Here is a 26,891-nt window from a genome sequence, read left to right as displayed (position 1 = left end):
TTGGTTCTGGTTTCCTTGGGTCTGTTATTTCTATGGATCTCATGTATGTGGTGGTGGTGTGTGGCCAGCCCACTATCTTGAAACGGATGCCTTCCCTCTTCTGTTTCCTCTACTCACTTCACAAGGTGTCTCTCCTCCACCAGCCTACTCTGTCTCACACCTAGCCCAGGGACTCAGGAAGGATGCAAGATCCTGATCAGCTTTTGCCTCAGCCACCCTTCAAGGAAAGCTTCTGGGTATGGAAGTCATGAATCCAAAGTCATCTGCATGACCCACCCCTCTGAGGAGCCTTTGGCCCAGGCAGAGGCCAGCATCAGTTTTGTGAAAATAGACTTTATTATAATAAAATGTCTTTTTAAACAAATGCCCCCACCATCCCATACCCCTGGAGACCAGGGTAGGGTTGGGGGTCCAATCAAACATCTCCCACCACAGCAAAGGGAACATGCAAAGAGACTCGCCCAGACAACGGTGAAGGATGGGATGGCTAGAGTTGGGGCGGAGAAACGCCACCCCCTCTGAACACGGGACGTATGAAAATAGCTGCATAAATCTGTCCTTTCCCTCAGCCCCTGGACCCCAACAGGGACTGGAAGAAAATGATGATGCAAAAGAGAAGTTGAATCCAATGAGCAAAATAAGGCAAACCCAACTCCTGCTCTCTGCCCCCTGGTCCCCTGGGTTTGGGGGATGGGATGACAAAGAGGCCAGGTGGCCTGGGCAGGGAGGGGGTGGAGCACTATGGGGCGGGGTCAGGCCCGCTTTGGCATGGCCTTTCTCCTCCCCTGACCTGTGTGGCGAAGCGGACGGAGGAGCTGGACTGAGGCACTGAGTATGTACATATATACATGGCTCTGCCCCCTGCCCCAGGGGACACTCCAGTGCAAACGTTCCTTCAGGGGAGGGGAGACAGGGGAAGACAGCCAGAGCCATTATTAGAGGGGCCCATCTTGGAAGCAGGGAAGCCAAGAAAGGACCAGCAGAGCGTGGTAGGAAAGCAGGAATAGACAGGTAGGAGAGCAGACTGGGAAATCCAGAGGTTCGTTCGGGTCCAGTCCTGATCTGACAGCGCTCGGTGCTTGGTTACTTACTCTGTGACTCAGCTCCCTCCTGGAAGAGTCTATCTAGAGGACTCCTCACTGAGGATGCATGGAGCCCCACCCTCGCCAGGTCCCCTGGAGCCCTCTGAGTGCCAGTGTTGGCTCAGAGAAGTGGAGTCCTGGCCTGGCTGGGCTTCCTTGTCCAGCCACACAGTTGATCTGGGGCTTCCGGGGGTCCCTTCTGGCTGCGGGGCCCGAGGACAGCTTTCACTCTTTTCTGGAGCCCAGCTTTTTGAGGAGTTCCTTTCCTTTGGAGAGGAGACCCTGCTTCTTCTCAGCTATGTCCTGTGGCTCTCCCAGTTTGGTCCTGGAGGGACTTCCAGAGCTGAGGCCATAGTGACAGCCACGGGGTACCGGAGGCTCTTGGATGGTGCTTCCGGGGTCCTGGAACATAAGAAAGAGGGTAAGGCCAGGGCCGGCTCCCCTACATGTGTTTGCTCCTTCGTTCTTCTGTCACAGACCTGGCCACTGTCCCAGACACACACACACACACACACACACACACACACACACACACATAGACACACACACACAGACACACACATGAGACACACACAGCTGCACACACACAGACACACACACACAGCTGCACACACATAGACACACATACACACATAGACACACACAGACACGGACACACAACATGGACGTAAGGGAGATGGCGACGAGAACCCTGCTTAAGGAAGGACGTCTCATGGGACTCTGCTTTGTCACTGGCCCTGGGTGTACCCCGCTCCTTCCTGGGGTCTCACTGTAAGTGCCAAGCTGACCCACATGTCATCTCTCCACCCGGGAAGGAAGAGCCAGGACAACGACACTGAGAGGGGCACCTGCAGCACTTCGCAGACAAAAAGGAGGCGCATTCCCGTCAAGGCAGTGGACACAGTGCCCCAGGGGTCTCCAGAGAGCCGTGGCCCACTCCACGGAGAGAGAGACTGAGACTCTACCCTCAATGGCCACTGAGGGGACTCTTGGGCAGCTCCTCCCTGAGCTCCTCCTGGCCATCCCTCCTCCCCGGTCCTTTCACAATGCTGAGATGCTCCTCCGGTCTCAAGCCCACTCAAGAAACTTAAGCAACAGGAATAAAAGCACATGTCTGATAGTCTAACAGTTCGAATCACAGAGGACCAGGGTAGGGAGACCAGGCAGAGCTCTTTGGTGACCTTTGGTGACCTAAGGCCAGGGAATCAGGCAAACGGGGTAGTCACCGGGAAGCTACTCCCAGCTGAACCTCCCCTGGACCTGGGCACAGCCTTGTCAGCTCTTGCCAAACTGCACTTCCTCTCTTCTCTCCCTCCAGCCCCCACTGCTGCCAAGAGCCTGGCAAGCTGCTGGCCAAAACCAACCACAGAGCCAGAGGCAGAGGGCTGGGTGCGCAACCAAACCTGCCGCGGCTGCCACCACCGCGGCCCTGAGTGAGCTGGCAGAGGGACAAAGGACAGCCGCAGACTGAGTCTCTGCCCAGGCCTAGAAGTCAATACATTTACAGCCAAGGCTCACGGCCACCGAGAAGTCCAAGCCTTTCCCAGGAGGGAGAGGTGGCTGGGGAAACATGAAGAGGGTTCACCGACCCCAGAGAAGAATAGCTTGAGGATGCCTATAGATCTCAACTGTTTAAGCTATCTCTTTTATCCTCCAGCAGAGAAACTTAAGCAACAGGAATAAAAGCACATGTCTGATAGTTTAACAGTTCGAATCACAGAGGACCAGGGTAGGAAGACTATTATTACTGTTGACATGACTGTGTCACCAATAATAATTGCCAATATTATAATACCGCAGCCATATGCTATCATAGTACCACTGAGTCACAACATGAAGGTCACACAATGTTCTAGAAGCTGCACGCTACAGAATGTGAGGAGTCAGCTCAGGCACGATGTCATCTAGTAAGATGACATGCCATCCTGTGACAGCTAGCTGGCACTGCCCAGGGTAAGGGCGAGGTAGGGGGAGCGGAGATCCTACACCCACATTTGGCTCATGGCAAGATCTCCCTCCCCGATTCCTTGAAGAAAGTGGAAAAGCCAGGTCAACTCCGTTTGAGGCGAAGTGTAATTACGGTGAGGTGGGGATGGAGGTTTACATGAGACACGCGAGACAGTCCCCCCACTTACATGTTGCTCTCTCTACCAATATCTATCTCCATCTAGCACTGGTCTCTTCTCCTCCTCGTTCTCTGAGAACAGGGAACAAAGACAGGAGATGGGTTACCAACAGACCTGCACGCTCTCCGTCAGTCACCAAGTGGCCCAGGGACCTGGTGCCTCCTGCTTGACCCAGCCTTTGCGTTTGTGGCTACTGCATGGGGTTTCTGGTTGGAGCTTGGTCTCTTGGTGACCTTCCTGCTCTCTGGGATACTTAATTGTATCCCACCCACCCCAGGGAGAGGCACGTAAAGAGAACCCAGAAAGCTCGGCCTTGCAGGCCAGCTGGCTTCAAAAGGCACCTTGCAGGCAGGAGGACCTAGCAGGGTGGGAGCATCCTAATGACTGGCTATTATTGGCAGGGGTTCTTTTCCATGGGGCTCCTCACTTGCATTGGCCCCTGGGTATCATCAGCTGGGTCAGATGACCTGGGAATCGGGGTCGCTGCCATCACTGATCTGCAGACCGGGGCATATACTAGGTAAGGCTGGCCTAGTAGAACCCTATTCTGCTGGGGCACACATGGTGTTCCTCTGTATCATGGACTCAGCCTCTGAGAATCTCCCGCCATAGCATCCCAGTCCCAGAACACCCAGCAGGGTAGAGATGAAATGATGAGTTGGTAGCCCAGCTCCTCACTGACCTGACTCTCGGCTTGGGATGTCCCAGACTCTAGGCCATCTGCCTCGGGCCCGGGGCTCTCCAGGAAGTTGGATGGAACCAGGCCCCTTTGTCCATTCAGCTCCCCCTGAGGAGGAGATGCCGACGAGGTTGAGACAGGATAAGGTACCATCCCTGTCCCCTTGACCCCGAGACCCTGGGGAACAGCCTAAGGCCAGGGTCACCACAAGTAACCCAGCTCATCTCTCCGGCCTTCTGCCAGGATCTCTCGCCCTAATGCCTGCCCAGCAGGTGAACCGGAGTATAATGGAGTATAATACACCTTCGTTCCCCCACAAGGATCTTACATAGTAGAATCCATCGTCATCCATGTTCCCAAACACAGTAATGACATCTCCTGCCCTGAAGGGCAGCTCTGCCTGTGGAGAGAGCAAGAAGCAGATGTCAGGCCTGGAAAGGTCTTGTTACTCCACTTCCCATCTCTGGGCATCATCCGGGCACCGTATGAAGGCCCTCACCTCCACATCCATGTTGGGGGAGTTCTCCCGGGGGTTGTAGTCAAACGCAGCCACCATAGGTCGGGAAGTTTTCAGAACAGCAGAATGGAGCAGCTTGGGGGGACCTGTGGAGAGGGGGGGAGAAGTTGCTCCTGAACCCCTCCACATACTGTCCTCAACACCGAAGCCCCGTGGCCACCACCCCGAGTCCCCCGCCCCTCCACTGCCATCATTCCTGACAAGTGGGGCCTCCCCACCCCCGTCTCTTTCCCCAGACACCCTTCCCAGAAATGGCTCCTCACCTGGACAGGGCTGTAGGCCTTCCAGCTCTGCTGTGGAGAGAATGTGTCTCTGAGTCCTGCCTGCCTTTCCCTCTTTGTCCCGGGCTGGTGTGGGGGTGGAGGGGGCAGACAGGATGCTCGCCCTCCCGTGAAGGACACGGGAGGAGAGATTCTCAGGAAGAGTATCAGCACTTCGGTTCAGTACTGAACTGAGACCCAGAGCCAGTAAGCAACATGCTTCAGTGTGCACAGAATTTACGGAGAGGACAAAGACCCTGCTGGCGGTGGGAGGTGTGGGGGTGGGCAGTCTGCTTCAATCCCTTTATCTGCTCAAAATCCTACAGGTGTCTCTTCCGAGAGCCACGCACCGCCACCCCACCGCCCCTCCACACAAGTGGTCACAGGTACCGCAAGGTGTGTGGGTCAGGGTCTTACCTTTCTTAGACCGGCGAGGCTTGGGGGGAGGCCCGGTCATATGGGCTGAGGAGTATACAGAAGGACCATTCCCTGAATGAGGAAGACAGATAGATCTAAGAGAGAAACTGAGGCAAGAGTGGAGGAATAGGCCAGCCTAGAGGCTCTTCCCAGGGTTCCCGGTCTTTGTTGTTTTCTTTTGTAGGGCTGGGAATCAGATGCAGGACCTTGCACGCTAAGCCAGTGCTCTAAGCCAGGCCCCTGGCCTCTGAGATTTCTGACCTTGCTCCTTTCTTCCTTTTTATTTTATTTTACATTTCATAGTGAGCTCGTTTAAGGCCTGTACCTTACATCTGCAGTAAGAGCCAGGCTGACCCTCAGGACCTAAGTGACATCCTTGCAATCTCTTCAACACGCCGTACCCCGGGGGCCGCCTGCAGGAAGGTGGGAGGCAGAGGCGGGCAGGCCAGGCTTGAGTAGCTCTACTAAACTCAGGGCAAATGAGGCACCTGGAGCCACCCCCAGACATATGAATCTCTTAGGATGGGGCTGGGTTCAAACCAAGGGTGAGGGGCAGCGACGGGTCATACCAGAGCCCTCGGTGAGAACATCTGGGGACAAGAAAGCCCGCTGGAGCAGCTGCTGTCTCCCCGCCGCACTGTCCACGGCCACCTCGGCCACCATGTTGCAGGGGATGAAGCCTATGCGACCTCCACTTTCACCCCGGTAGAAACCATCCGAGTCTTTGTCTCCAAACACCTGGAAGCAAAGACCGGTGGTCTCAATACTAGTTCTGCCCACTCCTTGCACCCAAGCCCTGGGTCCTGGTAGTACCCCGTTAGGAGCTGCAGAAGAATTCTGTCTTCTGAAGACTGGGCCAGAGGAGAGGAGAAACAGGAAAAACTCGGAACTAAGAGGAATTTGAGAAAAACCACCTCTGCTGTACCCACCTCCCCATCCCAGACTGGATTTCTCCAGTGCCAGGGGAAAGCAAAAAGCTTCCCATCAACACTTGAAAGAATAATAAAAATGCTAATATTAACAAGCGAATAGTCCCCACCGCTGACCGTGTGGCAGGAAGAAGTGCCACGGGTACCTCGAATCATTCACTCTACAGGCAACTCTGTGAGGCCACAGAGACCCATTCTACCAGAGAGGAAACTGAGGCCCAGGGAGGTAATACACGGGGCGAAGTGGAAGAGGCAGGGTCCGAATTGCATCACCCAGCTCTAGAAGTTACGTTCTCTGACCCTCCCTATGCAAGAGGAGTTGGGGGGAAGACAAGCGGCTGGCTGGAGTTGGTTCACCTTGAGGATCTGGCCCTCCCTGAAGGGCAGCTCCTCTTCTCCAGCATCAGGGTTGGGTGACATGGATACAGGGTCATAGTCAAACAGAGCCACAAAGACCCGCACAGGTAGGTTCTGATGAGCTGGTGCTTCTGGAGGGCTCCTCGGAGGGGCTGTGGAGGGTTGGGAACAGAGCCATGACCCGGTGAGCTCCATCCAAGGTGCAGAGAGGCTCCCTGGGACCTGGCCCAGCCACTAGTAGGTGCTCACCCAGCTCAGTGGCACCAGGCCTAGGCACCCGGGCCCCTCTCCTCTGGGGTCCTCTCCGCCCAGAGCTGTCCTTCCCTCTGGACTCCCCAGTTTCTGTGGCCTGCAAAGAGAGGGCAGCAGAGGGCAGCGGTGACCCACCATCCCCGCGGTGGCCCACGTGCCCCGGCTCCGGCCCCGGCGTCAGCGTAAGCAGCACAGCAGAACAGGAGCACAGCATTCCTCTCCAGGGACCTGGCCCAGCCTCGCTGAGCACCAGACACCCCCACCGTGGGAGGAGGGCAGGCAGGAGGCCCCGGGTCCCCAATAGATGAGTGCAGAAGAGGGGGCCTGAGGGGGCCAAGGAGAATGCGAGAGGACAGTCTCCCATTGGCATCAGGGCTGGTGACTCTCTGGATATGGCATCACAGTCAAGTGTCCTGAAGATGAAACTAGCTACTCGGAGGAAGGGGCCACCCTGCCCAAGGTGGCACGTGGTGGCCAAGAGTAACAGAATATTGTGCATCCCAGTTCCGTTCAGCAGAAGCAGAGAGCAGTGGAATGTAGGTGGGGGGAGACAGGTGAGGGAGCCCAGAGGCCCAGCCCCACCTCTGCTGATGGAGGTGGCAGCGTGGAATGGGAGCGGTTGGTGGGCAGCAAGCAGAGCCACCAGGCGGCAGCAGGCAGGGGGGGCCGCCCAAAGCGGGAAGTGGGCACGGACCCGAGAGGGTGGCTCCTTGGTTCTGCCAGTAGCACAGCGGCCTCTCCGCTCTGGTTCCCCTTTCTCCCAGGCTGGGAGTCGCAGGTAGGGGTTGGACCCTGAATTGACCTTCAGGGGTCCCCTTGACCTTCCTACAGCTGCTGTGCCCCAGGACTCCCCATCTGTGGGGTAGCAGGAGCTAGTGATGCCAACGCCCCCGCTCCCCGCCTCCTGCTCATCCTCAGAATCATACTCAATGCTGATCTCCAAACACTTTGGAGAGAGGCAGCTGACCAGGCTGGATTCTGGAGCAGGGCCACGGGGACACCTCCGGGAAAGACCCGGTCGCCCTCTCCCACCAGCCTCCTGTCCAACCCTGATGCCCTCGATCACGGGGAGGCCGCCCCTCTCCCGTGGGGGGCCCGGCCGGGCAGCGGTCTGGGGCCCGCCATTGCCAAGAAGACGGCTGCAATGTTCTCGGGGATCCTGAGGTCGCTTGCGGTTCGGGGGCTTCTCGGGGGAGCCGCCTCCCCTCCTCCGGCTGTTTCCACCGGCTACGCCCAGCACATCCTCCAGGGGCTCCCTGGCCCCGGAGGGCTCAGGAGACAAGGGACACGGGCCAGGTCCCTGGGGCTGGCTGCTGTCACCGTCCGGCCCTAGCAATGTAAGTTCGGGCTGGCTAGGGTCTTGGGAAGTGCTGCCAGGCTCTGACTTCTCCTGCCCTTCCTCCTCCTCCTCCTCCTCTTCCTCCTCTTCCTCCTCGGGGATGCTGAACAGCTTCTTCCCGGAGAGCCGCTGGACAGGCAGCTCCAAGATCTGCTCCAAGATCTCCTCCTCGCTGTCAGTCTCACAAAGGGGGTCGGGCTGGGGCTGGGAGTGGGGAGAAGAGAGCAGCAAGAAGAGAAGTCCACCAGGAAGATAAGAGGTCCGGGGCCTTGGCCCTCAAACGAGGACATGGGATTGGGGCCACACACCCAGCCCTCCCTCAGGTGCCTGCCAAGAGGAAAGAATCAGAGGGACAGTGGCTGGACCAGAGTCACACGCATGTCAGGGCTGAACTGAGGATGACATCGGTCCCTGTCGGGCAGGAGGAGCACAAGGGAGCAAGCCGGGAGGGTCAGGTAGAGAATTCTCCATCCCCTCCCCTGGGCCTCCTAGCACAAGGCTCTGAGAAGGCTTCCCAGGGCTAGGGTGCAACATGTGGGAGGCTGGAGGTGGGGAGAGAGTGTGGAAAGTGCCCCATCCCGCTCTGCCAGCAGGGCAGAGGCCCCGAGGTTCTTCACGTCCACTCTTTAGGATAAGACCCAGGCCACACACCTAGACTTGCTGGAGCAGCTGCCATGGGATTTGGTGGCCCTTGGAGCCTCGGGTCTTGGGCCCACCAGCTCCTCCCCACCCTATTACCTTGGCTCCGTTCTCCCTGACGCTGTTGCCAGCAACCTGCTTCTGGGGGGAACAAGGCCTGGAACCCAATTCCTCTTCCTCTTCTTCCTCCTCTTCCTCCTGGATGTCTGATAAGTCTGAGTTACGGCCGTGATCTACAAGGGAGTTCACCAGGCGAACTCCAAGCTCTGACATGTCTTCTTTCTAGCAAAGGCAAGACAGGTGCTTATGGCTGGGATCCCGGTACTCTGAAGGGTGAGGGAGGAGGGTGATGGTCCACCTCAGCTACAGAGTGGGTTCAGGCCGGGCCGGGCTACAGAATGAGCCCTTGTCTCAAAATAGGAATGTCAAATTAAAAGAGGAGAGGTAAGAAGGAAAGACAGGAAGGGTTCCAGGCAGGGTCAGCGCCAGCCAGAATCAGAAAGGATCCCTTAACAGAGGAGGAGAGAGCCAGGGCCACGGGGAGAGTCAGTCACACAGGCGACGAAATAATATACAGCAGAGAAGCGGACACGCCACGCAAAGGTATTGGAGCCAGGCCAGGGCAGAGGACAGGCAGAGGGGGCTGACGACGGGTAGGGAGACGTCTTGATTCTACACGGCGTGTCTCCCACCCCTACCTCAGCTCTGAGTTTCAGCCCCGAGCCCAGATCTCCTCCATGGCAGGGCACCTTCTGGGCTGGCTCTCCTTGGGTGGAGCAAGGCATGGGGCCAGTCTCTCCTGAAGTCCACTCTACTTCCTGCTTAGCCAGGGAAGGAGCCAGAGGGCCGGGGTCTTCTCGGCCTAGGGTTGGCTCGATTGCCCTCTTCTCCTCCGAGGTGCCCTGGACAGCTGCCCCAGACTCTTCCTGGAATGGATGGCATTGAGCATGAGCCCAGACTCCAACCCCTTCCTTCAGCGGGCACCTGCTTCCCACCCAACAGGTGAAGTACCTGAGAGCAGGAAGCTGGGGGTTCCTCCTGGGATGCTTTGGACATCTCCATGGGAAGGCTTGCAGGGGAGTCTTGACTCCCAGCGGGGGCAGGATGCCGGAGGGGAAAGCTGGGATCCCCAAGTCCTGGGGAGACTGAAGCAAGGGCTGTTCTGGCCTCTGGGCTTGGTCGTGGTGAGAGACAGGACATCCTGGCTGGCTGGCAGGCAGGAGCCAGGGCTGGGGCAACAGGGGCCGGGATGGAGTCAGTGGACTCGCCATGGGGTGACGTAGTGCGCACAGTCACCTCATGGCAGGCCTGCAGAAGCTGCAGCTGGGACACCTCCACCAGCACACTGCCTGCTGTGGGGGAAGCCACCTCCATAATCTGTAGGGAAGAGAGGAAGCAGGGAAGAGAGGCTAAGAGAGCCCAGTGTGAGGTCAGGATGGCTGGCTACTGGCGTTCCGCCGGCGTTTCCCCAAGCCCTCTTCTCAGTTCTCCTGACCACGTGGTTTCAGAGTAGAAGCCATCCAGTCCTCCATGGGCTGCCGAGACCCACGCTCTCCACCAGTTTACGACACGGTGCCCAAAGGCCAGGGGCTGTGCGCCTCTGCCAGGCCGGGAAGACAGGCTTCTGGAAGGACCCGCACGCTGCCCCTTGACTTCAAGCAGCTGGAGTCCCCCAAGCCATACCTTCTGCCCATCGGCATAGATGGTGTAGCCTGTGACCCGGACACCGTTGGAGGTACCAGCAGCGTCGATGGTGACAGGGAGCCAGCTGATCATCAAGATTCCAGGAGAGGGCCCTGGTTCAACCTGTACATCCAGTGGGGCATCGGGTAGACCTGGGAGAGGTGGGGCACAAGAAAAAGCAATGTAGGGCCCTCTCCGACAGAGAGGGTAGCCGCATCTCTGAGAATGCAGACAAAGCCAGTCTTCCCAGCCATGAGCCCTCACGCCTGGCTCTCCTGGGGTTGGGGGGGGACATCATTGTCCACACCGACATACCTGCTGGAAGTGTGGTGAACTGCAAGGTAGCAGCTCGCTGCTCTGGTCTCTCCCAGCCTGGTTCCCAAGGCCCCTGCGATGGGATCTGAGCCTCCACTCGGGCCTGATAGAGTGTGCCGGGCCGCAGGTGACCAAAGGTTGCCCAGTAGGTGCTGGGGCGGGCGGGTGGACACTCTTCTCCATTGAGGTAGATGGCATGGGCCAAGTTGCTGTTCCCCGGGACCCAGGTCATCTCAGCAGTTGTGGCGGTCAACCGATGGACCCGGAGCTGGCTGGGCACCACCCCAGCCCCAGCCCCCACAGCCAGGCAACAGCGCAAAGGATCTGAGCTGCCCCTGCTGGTTAGGGCCTGGACAGACACATGGAGGGGCCCAGCTCGCAGGTCCATATTTTCAAGAACAGCCTTGGGGGGCACCCCGGGCCCCAAGGCCTGACGAAGTTCCCCGTTGACAAAGATATGGAAGCCGCGTAGCTCTACTCTCTCAGGAGGCAGCTCCCAGGCCAGCACCACACTGTGAGCTAACTGCTTGAGGACCGTGAGATGGCGGGGGTAAGGCACAGCCAGAGACTCGCCCAGTCCCTCTGGCGGGGGGCTCAGACTGAGTTCGTCTCCCGCGGCCTCCTCCTCTGGTCTGGGCTGGCTCCGTCCCCCGCTGCTCTGGCCCCCACTACTGCAGCCTCCCCCGCCTCCACTCAGGAAACTGAGTTCAGGACCCGAGCTGTGCGACAGATCGGCCAGCTCCCGGGGGAGGGAGGTCAGGAGGTCGTCATCAGACACACGCTCTACAAAATTGGAGGGGACCAGGCCCCTTCGGCCATCCATGAGCTCCCCTGGCAGAGGGAGGGGCAGGAAAAGGCAGGGGAGGGGGAAAACAGACAAAGAAGCAGAGAAAAGCTCATCCGGTAATGCATTTTCTCAATGGCTACTTTGTAAGTACCTGGTTCCAGTCAACCTTTACCTGTTGGTGATTTTAAGACCGAAGGGCAATCAAGATTTTAATTAAAGAACTACTATAGGCCTTTGTGGGTGTAATAACGGTTTTTTTTGTCATACAGGACAGCACCTCTAAAATCTTAATGTGCATCTGAATCACCCACAGCTTTTTTGAAAAATGCAGATTCTTAGTAAGTCCACTCTGGGACATACTGAGTTTCTAACCAGCTCCCAGGTGATGCTGGCGCCGTAAGGACCTATGAAAACATCCACATCCTAAAGCAACGAATATCTAGGGGAAAATGTCATGATGTCCACAATCCATTTTAAACTAGCTTTTTGTTTCCCACCTACATACGGATCAATCAAACAAGTCAGGGTGCAGACAACTGTAAAATCCAGGTGTAGACATTCATCACACTGGCCTCGATGTTCTGTTTTGCTTTGTTCTCTTGTGATTTCATGTTGCCCAGGTTAGCCTTGAACTCACTGTGTAGCCCAGGATGACCCTGAGCTTCTGATCTCCCTCCCTCCACCTCACAAATATTAGGATAACAAATGTGTACCACCCACGGTTTTACGCAGTGCTGGGGATTTGAACCCAGGACTTTGCACTCGGTAGGTAGGTACTCTACCAAATGAACCACAACCCTAACACCTCTTGATATAGTCGACATATTTAGAAACTTTCATATTAAAAATCTTGGGGGGGGGGGATATGCCTATAGTCTCAGCTCTCTGCATGTCAGAGGCAGGCAGATGGGAAGTAGGGGCTAGCCTGGATTACATGGTGGGAATCTATCTCAAGCATGAGGCTGGCTCATCAGTTAAGAGTACTTTCTTGATCTTGCAGAGGACTCAGGTTCAGTTCCCAGGACCCACATCAGCTTCAGAGACTGTGATGTCATCTTCTGGCGTCTACAGGTGCTTGCGCGTATGCGCGCGCGCACACACACACACACACACACACACACACACACACACACACACGGATGCTGGAGGATAGGAAGCCCCTATCTCCAACTCTCCAGTGTTGCAGCCACTGGTGAGTTTACTCATACACTAGTGGATGGCTTCATACCCATGCTCACACAAGTGGCCCTGGTTAAACACAGTGGGTCACACAGTGAGAAGAAAAAGACATGCAAGTGAGATGGAGCCTTGGTAGAAGGAAGGGGGGATTGGTGGGGGTGGGGGAAGGAAAGGGTATGCCCAAAATGTACTGTATACATGCATGAAAATGTCAAAGAATAAATCTATATACAGATACAGATAGATAGATTTTTTTTTTAAGATCTGGGTACACGTCTGTAACACAGCATGTGAGAGGTGGAGGCAGGAGGATCAGGAGTCCAAGGCCGCCCTGAGCTACAGAACGGACTGGAGGCCAGCTTGGGCGACAGGAGATCCTGTATCGGAAGGAAGAGAGGGAAGAGGGAAGGCGTGCAACTGTAGTCGATTTCACACAGGCCTGTGGAACAGGGGTACGGAGCCCCTCAACTTCTCTTTGTGGAAAAACGATACCCACAAAAGAGGGGGGAAACCACCTCATCAAAGAAGAAGTGACAGAGCATTTGGGGGGCCTAGGAAGGGTCAGGAGCTCCAACCTTATGCCCAGGAGCTCAGCGGGCATCAATCCAGGCAGTGACCAGTGTGCCTCTGTTAGGCAGGCCAGCCCCCAAGATGTGATGAATTTTAAGAACACTGTCGTGCATTTAAGGGACATCAAAAGAGAAGAAGCAGGGTACACACATGGCACATAAAGGGAGAAGCCACTCTTGGGGAGCAGACAGTGGGCGGCTGTAGGGTCTCTCTGTGACAAAGCACAGAGCAGGTGCCAGGGGATGCCCCAGCAGGTACTGCATGCCCCTTCCCTCCTCTCTCTTCTGCTCGTATTAGAAGAAAAACAAAGGACACTTGAAGAAACAACAGGGATTCTCAGTAAGTTAATGTCGTAAGGACCATAGTAGCTGAATGGCGGCCCCCCAAAATATGGCCATGTTCCCCAGTCGCTGGAACCTGAGAACATTACTAATCTGGTAATACTCCTATGTAGATATAACTAAGTAAATATCTTGATCCGACGTTATCAGGGTGGGCCCTAATCTAACGAAAGGCATCCTTATAAGAGACACACAGGAGCGACAGGGAGGAGGAGGCAACGTGACCGGAGATGCAGAGACTGGAGTGACGCGGCCACAAAAAGTGAGTCAGAGGCCAGCCTGGTCCACATAGTGAATGCTAGGCTAGCCTAGGCTATACAGTGAGCCCCTGTCTCAAAACAAACAAACATAGTCCTGGAGACTATGTAATTTAAAGTCCAGTAAACTAAGGTATAAGATTTGTTTGTGCTTTTGCTGTCCCCTTTAAAAAACTGGTAGTGTGGACCTGGAGAGATGGCTCAGTGGTTAGAGCATTCTGCTGGCTGCTCTTGCAGAGGACCCAGGTTTGGTTCCCAGCACACACAGGATAGCTCACAACCACCTGTACCTCCAGCTCCAGGGGATCTGATGCCCTCTTCTGTTCTTCTCAGTGCATGGACAGACATGCAGATAGGCACATACACATAATAAAAAAAGTTTAAAAATTACATATATAGGTGTGTGTGTGTGTGTATAATTTCTAGCATTTGTTCTCATTAAAACACATGACAGCCAGGTCTGGTGGCACAGGCCTGAAATCTCAGCTACCTAGGAGGCTAACTCGGGAGGATTAAGAGTTCAAGTCCAGCCTGGATACAAACCAAGTTCAAGGCCAGTCTGGATACCCTAGTGAGATCCTGGGTTAAAAAAGGAAAAGAGGGTTGGGCTTGTGCTCGGTGCTACAGTAACCTGCACACAGGAGATCCTAGATGCAAACCCCAGAAACAACAAATATCAAAACAAACAAACAAATGAAGACACAAATTAAGTACCAGTCTCCTGGAAGCCGTCAGTCTGGCTCTCCAGCATCTACCCTTACCGGAAGTTCAGCCGTTTGGAATACAAAGGCATGTATCACACCCCAGAAGCTGCTCACAGGGCCCCGGCAAAGGAGCTAGGCAAGCTCCAAAGCCAAGAGGGTGTTCACTCCGATCTGACCCATTTCCTGAATCTCCACACACATCTGTGGGCTTTGCCGTGCTCCGAGCACGCCTCCCCGATGTCGAAGGATGCGGCTCTGAGCACCAGCCAGGAGCACTCTGGGGGAGGCTCCTGCGGCCACTCACTCCGTCTGCAGGGCCTACCAGCTGCCCTAGTGTCAGTGACAAATCTGCCTGCCGCATGCTGAGCCCTGTGGCTCCCTTCAGGACCTGGACCACTTCCCTGAAGCTCGCTCCTGCCCCGGCCCTGGCGCCTAGCCACCACCCGCTCGGACCACGTGGGATCTGAACACGAACCTCTCCTCCTCCTCGTATCTGACAGGAATCCAGCACCCAGTGCAGACAGAGACCTAACCGCAACTGTCACCTGTGTTAAAGGGTGCCATTCTCTGTTTATTAGCACAGTTGATGTAGTCAAAGTATCCCGAGGCACTCATCCTAGCATCTGGACTTGTTAAAGACCCTGGCCTTCTCCAGGCCAGTCGTGTCTCTCTCCCTGCCGGCTGTCCCAAATCTCAGAGCAGCCCTTAGCTGAGTCTAAAAAGCTGGGGTGGGCAGAGTGTGCTGAGGGACAGGGCTGGAAGGACAGAGGTCTTCAGGGACAGGAAAGCTGGGAGAATGGACAGGGTGATCCCTACTATGGTCCTACCTTCAAAAAAGCCATCCTCATCCATGTCACCATAGATGTAGATGTACTCGCCAGCTGTCAGTGGAAGCTCGGCCTCTGGATTCTCGTTGGGACCCTCGAGGGGGTTGTAGCTGTTGGGAGAATATAGCACAGGAGGAAGAACGTGGTGGCTGGCATCTCACCTCCATACTCAGCTTCACACGGTCACACATCAAGCCTTTCTGGAGATGCGGTTACTAGCGTAGCCAATGAGCGTAGAGCGCTCATGGTACCCTCCTTGGCTCCACTGTGCCGTAAGCACGGTGCTTGGCCAGGACCCTTGTACCACCCTCCACTATGTCCAGGGCTCTCCATCTTCATCCATACCTGTCCTCTGTGCACCCCAGGGCTGTGAGTGGCAGAGTGAGCAAGGGGGACCTACCTATAGCGTGCTAGGAAGACCTGGATCCTGGCTCCTCCTGAGGGGCCCTCCGGAGCTGCTGGGAGCAGGGAGACACTGTCTACCTCCAGCTCCTCCACCTCACTGGCTGTGTCCACCTGGGGCAGGAAGAAAGAGTTGGTTCCTCGCCAGGGTCTATGGTCCAAGGCCCAAAGCCAAAGACACTGCAGACAGAGGAGCTGGGACTTTGAGAAGGGAGCATAAAACATTATTGAAGGCCAGTGGCAACAAGGCCTGGCATCTTCTAAACCAGATTTGAGACGGAAGGTCTGTGACACACACAGCTGTCCTAATGTTGGGGTGTGAGGACAACTTGGACCCTTCCCTGAGTCCTGACTGGTGGCCAGGTCAGAGGGGAGCAGGCTTCAGCGACAGTTTGGCTCCCTAAAGTAGAAGCTCAGTGAAACATCTTAACTCTAAAGAGCTGGAAGCAAGCAGGCAGGGGCCTGGAGACTCCCCCTGTTTTAGCCCTGTAACTGTATCTCCGGCTTCAACCCCACTGGAACTCAACGGCAGGGCCACTGAGGCAAGCCCAAAGCCAGCACCATCATTCTACCCCACCAGGGGGCAGCAGAGGCCCAGGGCTGGGTTGTGCCACTTTCTGAAACCCTGGTGAGTAGGCTTGCTCCTGGCCGGACACCTCCACTTCGCAGAGTTCACAGGTGATCAGAAGAGCTGTGAGTTAGTAGTGACTACAGCGGCCACGTGTTGGGCATCTCCTGGGTGGCCCTCGCTGAGACGTAACCCTCACAACAATCTTGCAAGGCATGTTTGTTACCCCCCCAACCCCCCACCCCAGGAAATCAAAGCCTTGAGACACCATGAGTGACTTTCCTAAGATAAAGCTGGGCTCTGAATCCAGGAACCTGTGCTCTTCCTCACACAAGCAACTGCTTCTTCCCCTACAGTCGCTCTTATGAACAGAGTCATTATGAGGATCAGGCGCCAAACTGTCTCCTCCATCCAGCCCAAGACTCTAGGGGCCTCCCTGGACCCCAGAGAGGTGCGGCTGGGTAGGCAGGCCCTGGAGAGCAGACTCTGCCTGAGCTCCTGCCCTCAAGAGGAACCCGCAGGCCTTCTACGTCCCAGCTTGGGATCAGTGGCCACCTACCTCCATCTACCTCTGCCCCTTCTCTAAGCCAACACCCAAGTCCAAAGTCCCTGGGCCAGCACTGACCTCTGGTGTGGGACATGACTTGGGGCTGTTGTGGATGGACTCCGAGCGAGACGAGTTGGAAAGAGACTCCACCTTCTTAGCCGTCCTTCGAGGGACGCCAGTAGGGGTAGCAAGAGCAGGCTCAGAAGATTTGAGGGTACAGCGTCCTGGGGAGCCCGGCGGGAGGTCAAGGTCTAAAGAGAAGGATGCCAAGTGAGCTTGGCATCCTTGGTCTGAGGAGGGACTGGGGAAATAGGAATTGGGTGTCTGGCCTTTATACCCAGATTTCCTAACAATAAGGGGAATATTTGGGGAGAAACTCACTGTGATCCATATCTATCTGAATCCTCAGAGCACTGATGAAGTGTATTGAGTTCTTCCTGCTAATGGCTTAGGAGACTATCTCTTAGAGAGGTTAAGCAACGTGCTAACTCCAATTGGCTGGTAAGAGAACAGAGCTAGGACCACCAGATCTGACTGACCTTTAGTTCTCCACTCTTCCTAAGACCCTGATACCGACTGGTAGGGCCCAAACCCCGTTCGAGGCACAACAGCGGCCTCAGATCTTGACTTCAATGAGGTATGTCTTTACCTTGCTGTGTGACTTTGGATGACTGGCTGGCCTCTAATCTTGAACTCTAACCTTGCACTATACAAAAACCCCGAGGTCATTAGGGGAAAGCTTACCTTTGGGGCCGGACCCCTGGCAGGGCTGAGGGGCAGAGCAGCAGCAGTGAGGTGGAGGACGCTCCCCAAGGGCACCACAGCCCAGGGCAGAAGTAAGCAGGTCCAGGGGGCCTGGGTGCAGACGGAAGGCCTGGAGCTCCTGTGCCAGAAGGCTGAAGCGCTCGGTTTGGCTGCGGCACTGGCCCTCAAGCTCTCGAACCCGGGCCTGGAACAAGACCCGTTGTGATTTACCGGGCCTAGCAGAGCTGTACATCGCCAGCCAGCTCCACATAGGCCCACATCAAACTTTAGTTTACACATATGTTCCCCACCCCCCCAGCCTGAGCACCAACCCAGGGCACCGACTCTCAGACTCTGGCCGGTGCCACTCTTGCCTCAGAATACTTTCTAGGCCAAAGGGATTTCCTCAGCCCACCAACAACAACTCGGGAATGTTCTTAGCTCTGGCCCTAATTATTCTCCCATAGGCAGTGGCCCTGTCCTCAGAGAGGTGGGCGAGAAGTTCCATGGGAAACTAGGGATAGAATGAGCCCATTTTCACGCCCTTTCCTCAATCACCAAGCAAGCTTCTAGATCAAGGGCTCTCCCACTGACAATGTCATAAGGAACATGAGTCAGTGGGTGACGAACTTCCTCCCGGTCTAAGACAACAGGAGGGAAGGCCCTGTGTCCGCCAAGCTCAGCTGCAGGTTGAGATGAGGGGACAGCCCATGTGTCCTGTAAGCTCTCCAGATATCTGTGGCGCTCAGGTCTGCCATCAGTGATGGCCCCTCTGCGGGATATCAGAGCTGGTCCCCCGAGGGAAGAGAGATGGGGGGGGCACCAGGAGGTGGACGGCATAAGTAGACAGTACCTGCATGGAATCCAACGTAGACTGGTAGGAGAGGAAAGCACAGAGAAGTCAGAACATTTACTTCAGTAACCCGGAGAGGGAGGGAAGCCAGGGCCTCTGACAAACGGACACCACCCTGGCAGTGTCCTGAGCGGATGCAAAGGTAGGAAAAGGACATTTCAAGGCAAAAGCAGCCTCTGAGGTGGGTGGGTGGCAGTGGGGGACTACTGCCCAAACTTGGGAGCCCTGCATGTGTGCCCCAGCCTAGAGATAGGCCAACCCTAAAGGGGATTCGGCCCAGCCTCATTTGCGGTCCCTCCTTTCTCTGTCTCCCGCTCCTATGCACCCCAAGACCCTATACACCCCAAGTCCCTATACACCCCAGGTCCTTATACACCCCAAGTCCTTATACACCCCAAGGCCCTACCTCCAGCAACTGCACAGCTCCTTCATGTTCCCGCCTGGCTTCTGCCTGCGCCTGCAAACAGGAAGACATGCTGGGAGGAGGGGGATGCTCAACAGAACCAGGTGGAGAGTGAAGGTGTGAGGGAGGAAGAGGGGGAGGGGCTGGAAAGACAAGGGGGGCAAAGAGTAGGGAGGAAAGGAGAGAGGGTCTGGGGAGCCAGAGGCCAGAGGGGTCCTCCCACCCGGAGCTCTGCCTTAAACAGGAAGGTGGAAGGGACGAGAAGAGGTGGAGCCAGCTGCAGTTTCTCTCCCTGGACATCCACCCTTCTGGTGGGTGGACCCTACCCCATCTGTGGCTCTTTCTGATCCTCTTCTCTGCGCCCCCCCCCCCCCGCCGCCCACCATCTTCTATCCCTTGGAATATCAAGGCGCCCCTGGATACAGGCCTCTCTGCAGTCTTCTGGGCATTGGTGACCCCAAATACCTCCAAGGGCCTCATAGCTCCAGACTCATGCCCAGTCGTCTGGGATGTGTCCATATAAATGTTTCATCATACCACCTCAAACTTACCAAAAACAGAACTTGAAACTCAAGCAAGGTACCCTGTCTCCCAGAGTCATTGCTCTGTCTGGGTGAGTTTTTAATCAACTTGAAAGAGGGACTCTCAACTGAAGAATTGCCTTGACCAGACCGGTCTGTGGGCACGCCTGTGAGGCAGTCTTAACTGCAAATTGACGTAGGAGGGCTGAGGCCACTGTGGGCGGCAGCATTCCTAGGCAGGCGGCCTTGGGCTGTATAAGAAAGCTAGCTTACACCGGGCGGTGGTGGTGCATGCCTTTAATCCCAGCACTCGGGAGGCAGAGATAGGCGGATCTCTGTGAGTTCAAGGCCAGCCTGGGCTACAGAGCGAGATCCAGGTCAGGCACCAAAACTACACAGAGAAACCCTGTCCAGGGGGGAGGGAAGAAAGAGAGAGAGAGAGAGAGAGAGAGAGAGAGAGAGAGAGAGAGAGAGAGAGAAAAGAAAAGAAAAGAAAAGAAAGCTAATTGAGTACAAGACATTGAGAGATCCAGTAAGGAGTGCTCCCCCAAGTTTCTGCTTCAGTTCCCGCCTGGACTCCTCCTCTCAGCGGTGAACTATAACCTGGAAGTGTAAACCGAAATGAACTCTTTCCTCCTCCCCTAACTTGCTTTTGGTTATGATGTGTATCACAGCAACAGAATGGCCTCGTCTGCCTTTACCCTTCACGTGCTGGGGGTGGGGACCGGATGAAGAGCCTCCTTCTCCCCAGGGTTCAAACAGACAAGGAGCGGCACAGAAGTGATCTCCCAATTTTACCCCCGGACTGTATTTCCAGTCCACTCACTTGCTTATCGCCACTGTCACTTCCACCTCCCAGACTCCGCCCACAGCCCTGACATCACCTGCTGGATGCCACTCTCCTTGTACCCATCCTGCCAGCCTGACCTTGTGACATTATGAGATGTATCATGTCACTCTCCTGCATAGAAATCAATCTTACTTTTCTACCTTTTGTTTTCTAAAACAGGGTCACACCACATCACCCACTCTGGCCCCAAATTCAGGATCTTCTGGCTGGTCCACTGACTCGTCCGGAACCAAACACATGCTTGTTGGATGGGTGAGCACACCGCACTGCTGGGGTTCAGCCGCCCAACGTGCCCCCTTCCCCGGCTCCTGCCCCTACCTGCTGTAGCCTCCGGACCTCCTCCTGCTTCTCCTGCAGGCTGAGCCTTGCCTGCTCATGCTCCACCTCCAGCTGCTGCCGCCTCTGGGCCACCTCCCGCATGTGCTGAAACACAAGACTGTGGGTCAAGGTCGGAGCTTCCCACTCTACCACGTCCACAGACGACGCAAGACCTGGGAACCTCAGCTACCATCTGCTCCACGGGCCCTCAGTCACAAAGAAAACCAAGGCCGGAAGTGACCAAGGACTGGTGGCCCCAGAACCCCTCAGGCCCTGATGACACACGCACACGCGCACGCACGCACGCACGCACGCACGCACGGCTTGTCCCACCTTCTCCACCTACGCGAGCCTCTCACCTTCAGCACCTGCTCCAGGCTCTCCAGCTTGCTTTGCAGGCCCTGGCTTTTGCGAAGGGCTGTGTCTCTCTCCTGCTTCACCCCCCGGAGCTGTCCCTTCAGCTCTGCATTCTCCCACTCCACCTGGAGAGGGGGCACGGGGTGGGGGTGGGCACGGGTGAGCTTTGTCCCACCTGCAGCTTGCCAAAGGGGAACAGCTCCCTTCAAGCTACACCCCAAGAGGAGGCCTTCGGGCCTCACTGGGGTGCATCTCTTTCCAGGGCCGAGGCAGAAACTGTACCTGCTCCTTCTCTGCGGCTCTCCCACTGAGCCGGGAGTTCTCTTCCACCAGGAGGGCATTCTCATTCTGGGCCGCTCTCAGCTGCAGTTCCTGTGGGCCGAGGTCAGACAAGCTCTGAGGAAAGGGCTAGAATTCACTGTTCCGGCCCTCTCACATGAAGGACCCTGCCCTCCCGGGCGGGCAAGGCCTCCCATGGAAACCTGCAGTGGCCAGGAAAGGACAGCTTAAGAACAAGAGGAAAGTGGTCTTCCTGAGGATGGGAGGATGCAAGAGGAGCTGAGGGAGCCGGCCTGGGAGAAAGAAGGGAGCTGGTGCCTGGGCGGCCTTGGGAGCTTACCAGTTCCTCACATCGCCTCTGTTTTTTCCGGGCTTCCTGCTCCAGGCTCTCACATTTCTTTCGCTTCTTGCTGAGCTCAGACTCCTGTGGGGGTCAGAACCAAGGTCTTCTCATGGGGAAAGGTAGAGCTGCCCACGGTGGGCTGCCTCCAGCCCTCAACCTAGGACTTACCAGCTGCTGCACCCTTTGCTGCTTTTCAGGTTCCCCTAGGACCACCTGTGCACTGTCCACATCATCCTGGAGTATGGCCTGCGAATACCCAGGGGAAGAAGGGACATGGTACCGGAGAACAGCCTGCCCCCGGCCAGCCTACCTATGGGAAGATCTCACCACATAACCAGGTCAGCAATGACATCTGGGCTTATGGGTGAGGGGTGCTGTCTGCCCACCCCTCCCAATATCTCCAGCTGACGTGGAAAGATAAAGGTTGCAACCCTATATCGATGAGCCATAGTGCTTTGAGATCCCAGGCCCCACGTGTGCCCTGGGAGATGGGTCCTTTATCCAGGCCAAAGCTTTCCCTTTTTAGCTTTCAGGAGCGTCCTGATCTGCACTCAGTAACTGTCCTGGGTGTCCTTCCGTGACTAGCAGAGAATTAGGAGTCTGCTTGGATCCCCAGAGAGATATATATATGTGGTGTTCCTAGAGCTGGGGTTCTGGGTCATCCTGTCTGAGCTTGGCCTAGAGTAGTGTAAACCTAGCCAGACCTCCTTGGTTTCCCCCAAGCCCACCCTCATCAGCTTCCCATTTATTCCTGCGAACTTTGGAGGACAGGTCTTGATGGGAGGTGCATCTTCCTCCATAGATCAGATTGAGGGGCAGAGTCTGAGCAAGCATCATCACCCCTTCCTGAAACCCCACCCCGCGAGGTTTATGTTACTATCAGATCCCTCCTCTCCCCGCCGCCCCCAGGCTTCTTCCCTGGAGGCTGATCTAAAAAAACGCTGCCCACCCAGGGTGATGGATAGGAGCCAGGCCCCTAGATTCCGGGGAGGGGGGTGTCCAGGCCCTCTGGACTGAAGCTGCCTAGCCCCGGCTCAGTGAAGGTCGCCCATACCTGGAACTTTGTCGTATGCACCGCCCCCCAGGGTAACCCGGGCCAGACCTGGCCCCTGGGCGGACACGGAAGGGGGCGTCCCCTCTCTACCGCAGCTGCGGGAGGAGGCGGCGCGGGCTGGGCCCCGGGCGGCTGCCAGGGCAACCAGGGATTTGCGGCCGGGCCGTACCACTAGCGACACGGCAGGGGCGGCCAAGCTGGCCCCGTGGGGCACAGGCCTGCGGAGGGAGGAACCCCGAAAACCCCAGGGGTAGGGCGCGGTGCAGGTACGAGCGCGGGAGTCTTGGACAAGTCCCCGCTCCCTAGTCGGGAAGGCTCCCTAGACCCTGGGAGAGCGTGCATGTCACCACGGGGGTCCCCCTCTGAGCATCGTGCAGGGGGAGATCCCCGGATTGCCCCGACCCCGCATCTGAGCACACTCACACACCTGCCCATGCGCAGGCGCTCACCTCTCCCGGGGCCCCCGGGGCCGGCGCCCCTACTCTGGAGAGAGCAGTGGGACCCGGGGGCCGGGCTGGCCGGAGCGGCTCCCGCTGGTTGCGCAGGGCGATCTGCCTCTGCAGCCGCAGCACCTCCCGTTGGGACTCGCGTAGCAATCGGTCGAAGTCCCGCACATGCAGCCACTGGGGGCCTTCCTGGGGTGGGGTGGGGCGACCAGGAACCGAGTCAGACCCAACCCCTGCCTGGCCCCTGATCATCTCCACCTCTCCACCATACTGGATCGTTTTGGATGCGCGGGAAAGTGCGCATCTTCCCATGCGTATATGGTTGGTCATATAAGCATGAGTATGCAGCCACATGCCTCCCCTGGCTCGTGGGCAGACCTTCACAGCAACTCGTTCACTGGGCGCTCGCAGTGGGCCTGCACTGTGCTAAATGCTTGTGTGAACACTCCTTCACACAAGTGTGAACTATGTGTGGATTCCTACAGTCAGATCCACTGGCACACAGCTTCAAGCTTGGAGCACAGAAATGTCCAGGTCTGGGACTCACGGCTCCACCCCCTTCGATTCAGTCGCCTTCTCCCCTCTCCCACCTGGGCCGTTGCCAGGGGAACCTACTCCCCAGCAGCCGCCACCTCTCCGTCTCATTTGCATCTCATTAACATCTGGTCCACAGCCCACACTCTAGGCAGACATCCTTGTGTAGGATCGAGCAGGAAGAGAAACCCAGGCCCCCGTTCGCACCTTGCCCACCAGAGTAAGTCTGGCCTGCAGCTCCCTGCACTCCCGCTGCAAGGCAGCAATCTGTTTGTCCTTGGCCAGCAGCGCACTGGCTGTCTCACTGAGGTCCCGGGCTCGCTGGCGGCCTAGGGCCTTACGACACAACTCCAAACCGGATCCAGGTCGGGGCACAGGGGCACTCACCTAGCCAGGGGAGGGGTAAAGGCATCGGAGGGTGGTCATCTGAGAGGGCTGGAGGCACACCTCCCACTCCTCATCTCCCAGGGGAAGAATTAGGATGAAACCCAGTCTGGGGCCTCAGAGGAACCGTATCCTCAAGGAACCCCATCCTGGATCCCCAAGCGGGATCGAAAGCGTTAACTCTACATCGTAGTTTGGGCTCAGAGAACACTGTTAATTCAGGGCTGCCACTAGGATGGGACTTCTCCCTGCCCCCACTCCAGCTCCGCACCCCAGATGAGCTCAGCAGGAGGCTGCCAACAGCTCCAGCACGTGTTAAGCTAGAATTCCACTCCCTGACGGCTCAGGAGCCTCCCCCATACACCCCTTTTCCCCTGATAGCTCCAGACACCTCCAACCTCAATCCAGGCCAGCATTTGTCCTTCTTACACAGCCCCTGGACTCCTGCTTTCCTGGGTCATAAGTCTATGACACCCAAGCCCCACTCCCTGTGGCCCAGCCTTGGTTCTCTTCCCAAGTCACCCAAGCCTCTACCCGGCAGTCTGTCCTCACTGCCCTCTACCCTGGAGTCTGTCCTCACCACCCTCATGTTCGTCTCCTGCAGCTTCTGGGCCCTCTCCTCCAGGCGCTTGGCAATGACCGCCAGCTCCGCGTTCTTCCGCTTGAGCCTCCGCACCTTCTCCTCCGTCTCGGGGAAGCTGCTTTTTCTCTGACAAGGGGAATCAGCCAGAATTGGACTGTGTGGGGAGCACCCCACAGATCCATTCCTACTCCCCAGGCCCTAGGCTAGAGCCTGGGCACACAGTGAGATCCTCAGTGGTGCTAAGCAAGGGTCTTCCGGGTGTGGGGTGGGTACATGATGATGTCGCCCTTGGGTACCTCCCTCCTTGAAGAGATGTTTATGGGGTGATCGGGGTGTCCAGGGGGACCCCACTCTCCAGGCCTCACCAGCATCTGGTTTTCCTCCTTAAGGATGGTACAGCGATGCTGCAGCTCCCCCAGGGCCCTCAGCAGCTCCAGATTGGACCTGACCCCAAAGCCCACGGTCGGCTTGACCTGTCAAATGGGGAAGGACCGGTACAGTGCCTCAGAAACCTACTCCACCTAGCCAGGGTCCTCCATGTGAAATAGCTCCCCTCTACAGTCCAAGGAGCTAAGGAGGTTCTCTCTTATGTCCCAGGCCCCTAGAGAAGGGTACTACCGGGACCTAAAGAGAAGGAGCATCCAGTTCTCCATGCCTTCCGTGGCAGCCCTGCACCACCACACACCATTCTGGGGGCATTTCCTGCTGTTCCTCTGTCCTTGCCATTCTGCCCATACCCTCCTGGGTGATGCCAGATCAGACCCCTTCCCCATTCCTCTAGACATCCTGGGTCCCCTGCCCTCCCCTAAAGTCCTGCTTCCTCCATCCTCTTCAGTAGATCACTTACACCCACCCATACTATGATCTTCCTTGACTCAGCCCAGCACTGAGCCCACCTCCACACCCCCAACATCCCCAAGACCCCCCCAAAACAGACAGGCTCGTGGAGGAGGAGACCTAACATAATCAGAGAGACACACGCGCACACACACACACACACACCCCGAGGGGCAGGGCCAGAGGGACACAGAATGAAGCCGCTGAGATTCCCATGAAGCAAGGACAGATGATCATATAGACGGACTCACAGCCAGGCAGTGTGGGGCTACAGGTTATGGCTGACCAATCTTGCAGCCCTCCTCAGCCCCCCTTACCTTACAAGCCTGCGTTTCCCCATCCTCTAGCCCGGAGCAGCTGTGTCCAGGGCTCTCTGCTCGCTGTCCCAGCTTGGGCAGCCCAGTCTCGGTTCCTTCAGGGTCGATATTCCCAACAGGCCCGGGGCTAAGGGCTCCCTCCGGCTCAGAGCTCTCTTCAGACCTCAGTCCTCTAACCTGCAGAGGTGTCCGAGTAACCGCCATGCTTGGAGCTGCATCTCCAGGTTTGAACCCCTGGCCCTGAGTCCAGCACTGCCAGGCCGGTAGTGCCCACGGCTCCATGGCGCCGGGGTCTCCAAGCTGTGGGAGGGTTGTCAGTTGCTCCATGGTTTCCACAAGGGTCCCCAGAATCTGGACCTGGGGACATCACCCAGCCAAGTGGGGAGACTGACAAGGGTCATGCCAGGCTAGCCCCTTCTCCCTGTGAGCATTTGGCTTCACCGAGGCTCCATCCGAGAGAGGTTGGCTGATCTCTTCCCACCCAAGAAGGAGGCTTCAGAAGGTCTCAGGGATGCCAGACTGGAGCTGGGGGGGTATGTCAGGTGTGTTTATTCATGGTTCTGTGTGTATAAGAGTGTGTGGGGAAGCAAAGGTGTCTCCTGTGGAGGGGAGCGAGGGTGTGCAGAGGCGACCACCAGCAAAGCCCGGCTGAAGGTATGTGTATGCACGTATCCAAGTCTGTCCCTGCAGGTCAATGATGTCTCATATATGTTTGGAGGCTGGGTACCCCCACTTGTGTGTGTTGAGGAGGGTGGTGCTGTGTGTCCCCTGTCTGTGCCTATCTCGGAATTACCAGTGGTTCCTGCGTGGGGTGGGGGCTGTCTGTATTGCAGGGCTGTGGTAGTGTGTGATGCTGTCGCTGGTTCTGTCTCAGTGTGCCAGTGCTGTAAAGCCTGGCGTCTCTGTAGTGGTAGCTGTCTGTCAGTGTCTGGGAGTCTGGCCATCCATCATGACCCTCAGCTCGGATGGGGTCCTCGGGAGTTGCTGGGGGTGATCCCCAGTGGTCCAGTGTGGTCCTTTATCTCCAGCTCTTCTCTCCGCTGCTGCCGCTGATCACTTGCTTGCTGGGTGGCTGGGCGGTCCTAAGGAGGCCTGGGTCGATGGGCTGCTTGCCTCATAGTCTCGGCCCCAGCTAGTCTCAGCTCGAGGGACTGCAGGGGTCCCTCACGGTTCCAGAGCTCCCCAAATGAGATGGTGGGCACGAAGGAGGGCTGAGCCTCAGAATGGGGTGGGGGGAGCAGGGGAGAATCATCAGCCCTCCCTTCCCCCTCCTCCTCCCCTCCTGCCCACC

The 26,891-nt window shown here is 56.8% G+C and overlaps 1 protein-coding gene across 4 annotated transcripts; it reads right to left on the bottom strand.

The window, feature by feature from the left end:
* Nucleotides 1-313: 313 nt before the first annotated feature.
* Nucleotides 314-26,875, bottom strand: Tspoap1 (TSPO associated protein 1). Of its 4 annotated transcripts, XM_028878238.2 has the most exons (32): nucleotides 25,601-26,874; nucleotides 24,812-24,919; nucleotides 24,444-24,572; nucleotides 23,687-23,866; nucleotides 22,949-23,134; nucleotides 21,614-21,691; nucleotides 21,443-21,526; nucleotides 21,106-21,195; nucleotides 20,826-20,948; nucleotides 20,467-20,571; nucleotides 18,781-18,831; nucleotides 18,375-18,395; nucleotides 17,522-17,726; nucleotides 16,856-17,028; nucleotides 15,661-15,776; nucleotides 15,261-15,370; nucleotides 10,596-11,426; nucleotides 10,281-10,432; nucleotides 9,609-9,974; nucleotides 9,296-9,523; nucleotides 8,697-8,879; nucleotides 7,314-8,162; nucleotides 6,617-6,716; nucleotides 6,368-6,519; nucleotides 5,651-5,819; nucleotides 5,082-5,153; nucleotides 4,668-4,697; nucleotides 4,387-4,490; nucleotides 4,216-4,287; nucleotides 3,891-3,995; nucleotides 3,218-3,279; nucleotides 1,394-1,484 (listed from the first exon to the last, which is right to left on the bottom strand). In XM_028878238.2, the coding sequence occupies exons 1-31, from the start codon at nucleotides 25,925-25,927 to the stop codon at nucleotides 3,250-3,252; spliced, it is 5,529 nt and encodes a 1,842-aa protein (XP_028734071.1). In that variant the 5' UTR covers nucleotides 25,928-26,874; the 3' UTR covers nucleotides 1,394-1,484; nucleotides 3,218-3,249. The 4 variants fall into 4 exon arrangements, with proteins under 4 accessions (XP_037057489.1, XP_037057490.1, XP_037057492.1 ...); XM_037201594.1 differs by lacking the exon at nucleotides 3,218-3,279 and having other exon boundaries at nucleotides 314-1,484; nucleotides 25,601-26,875; XM_037201595.1 differs by lacking the exon at nucleotides 3,218-3,279 and having other exon boundaries at nucleotides 314-1,484; nucleotides 4,668-4,694; nucleotides 25,601-26,875.
* Between the last annotated feature and the right edge of the window lie 16 nt (nucleotides 26,876-26,891).

Source organism: Peromyscus leucopus, chromosome 8b, assembly GCF_004664715.2.
Source record: "Peromyscus leucopus breed LL Stock chromosome 8b, UCI_PerLeu_2.1, whole genome shotgun sequence".
Lineage (NCBI taxonomy): Eukaryota > Metazoa > Chordata > Mammalia > Rodentia > Cricetidae > Peromyscus > Peromyscus leucopus.
This window is presented reverse-complemented; position numbering and strand designations above follow the sequence as displayed.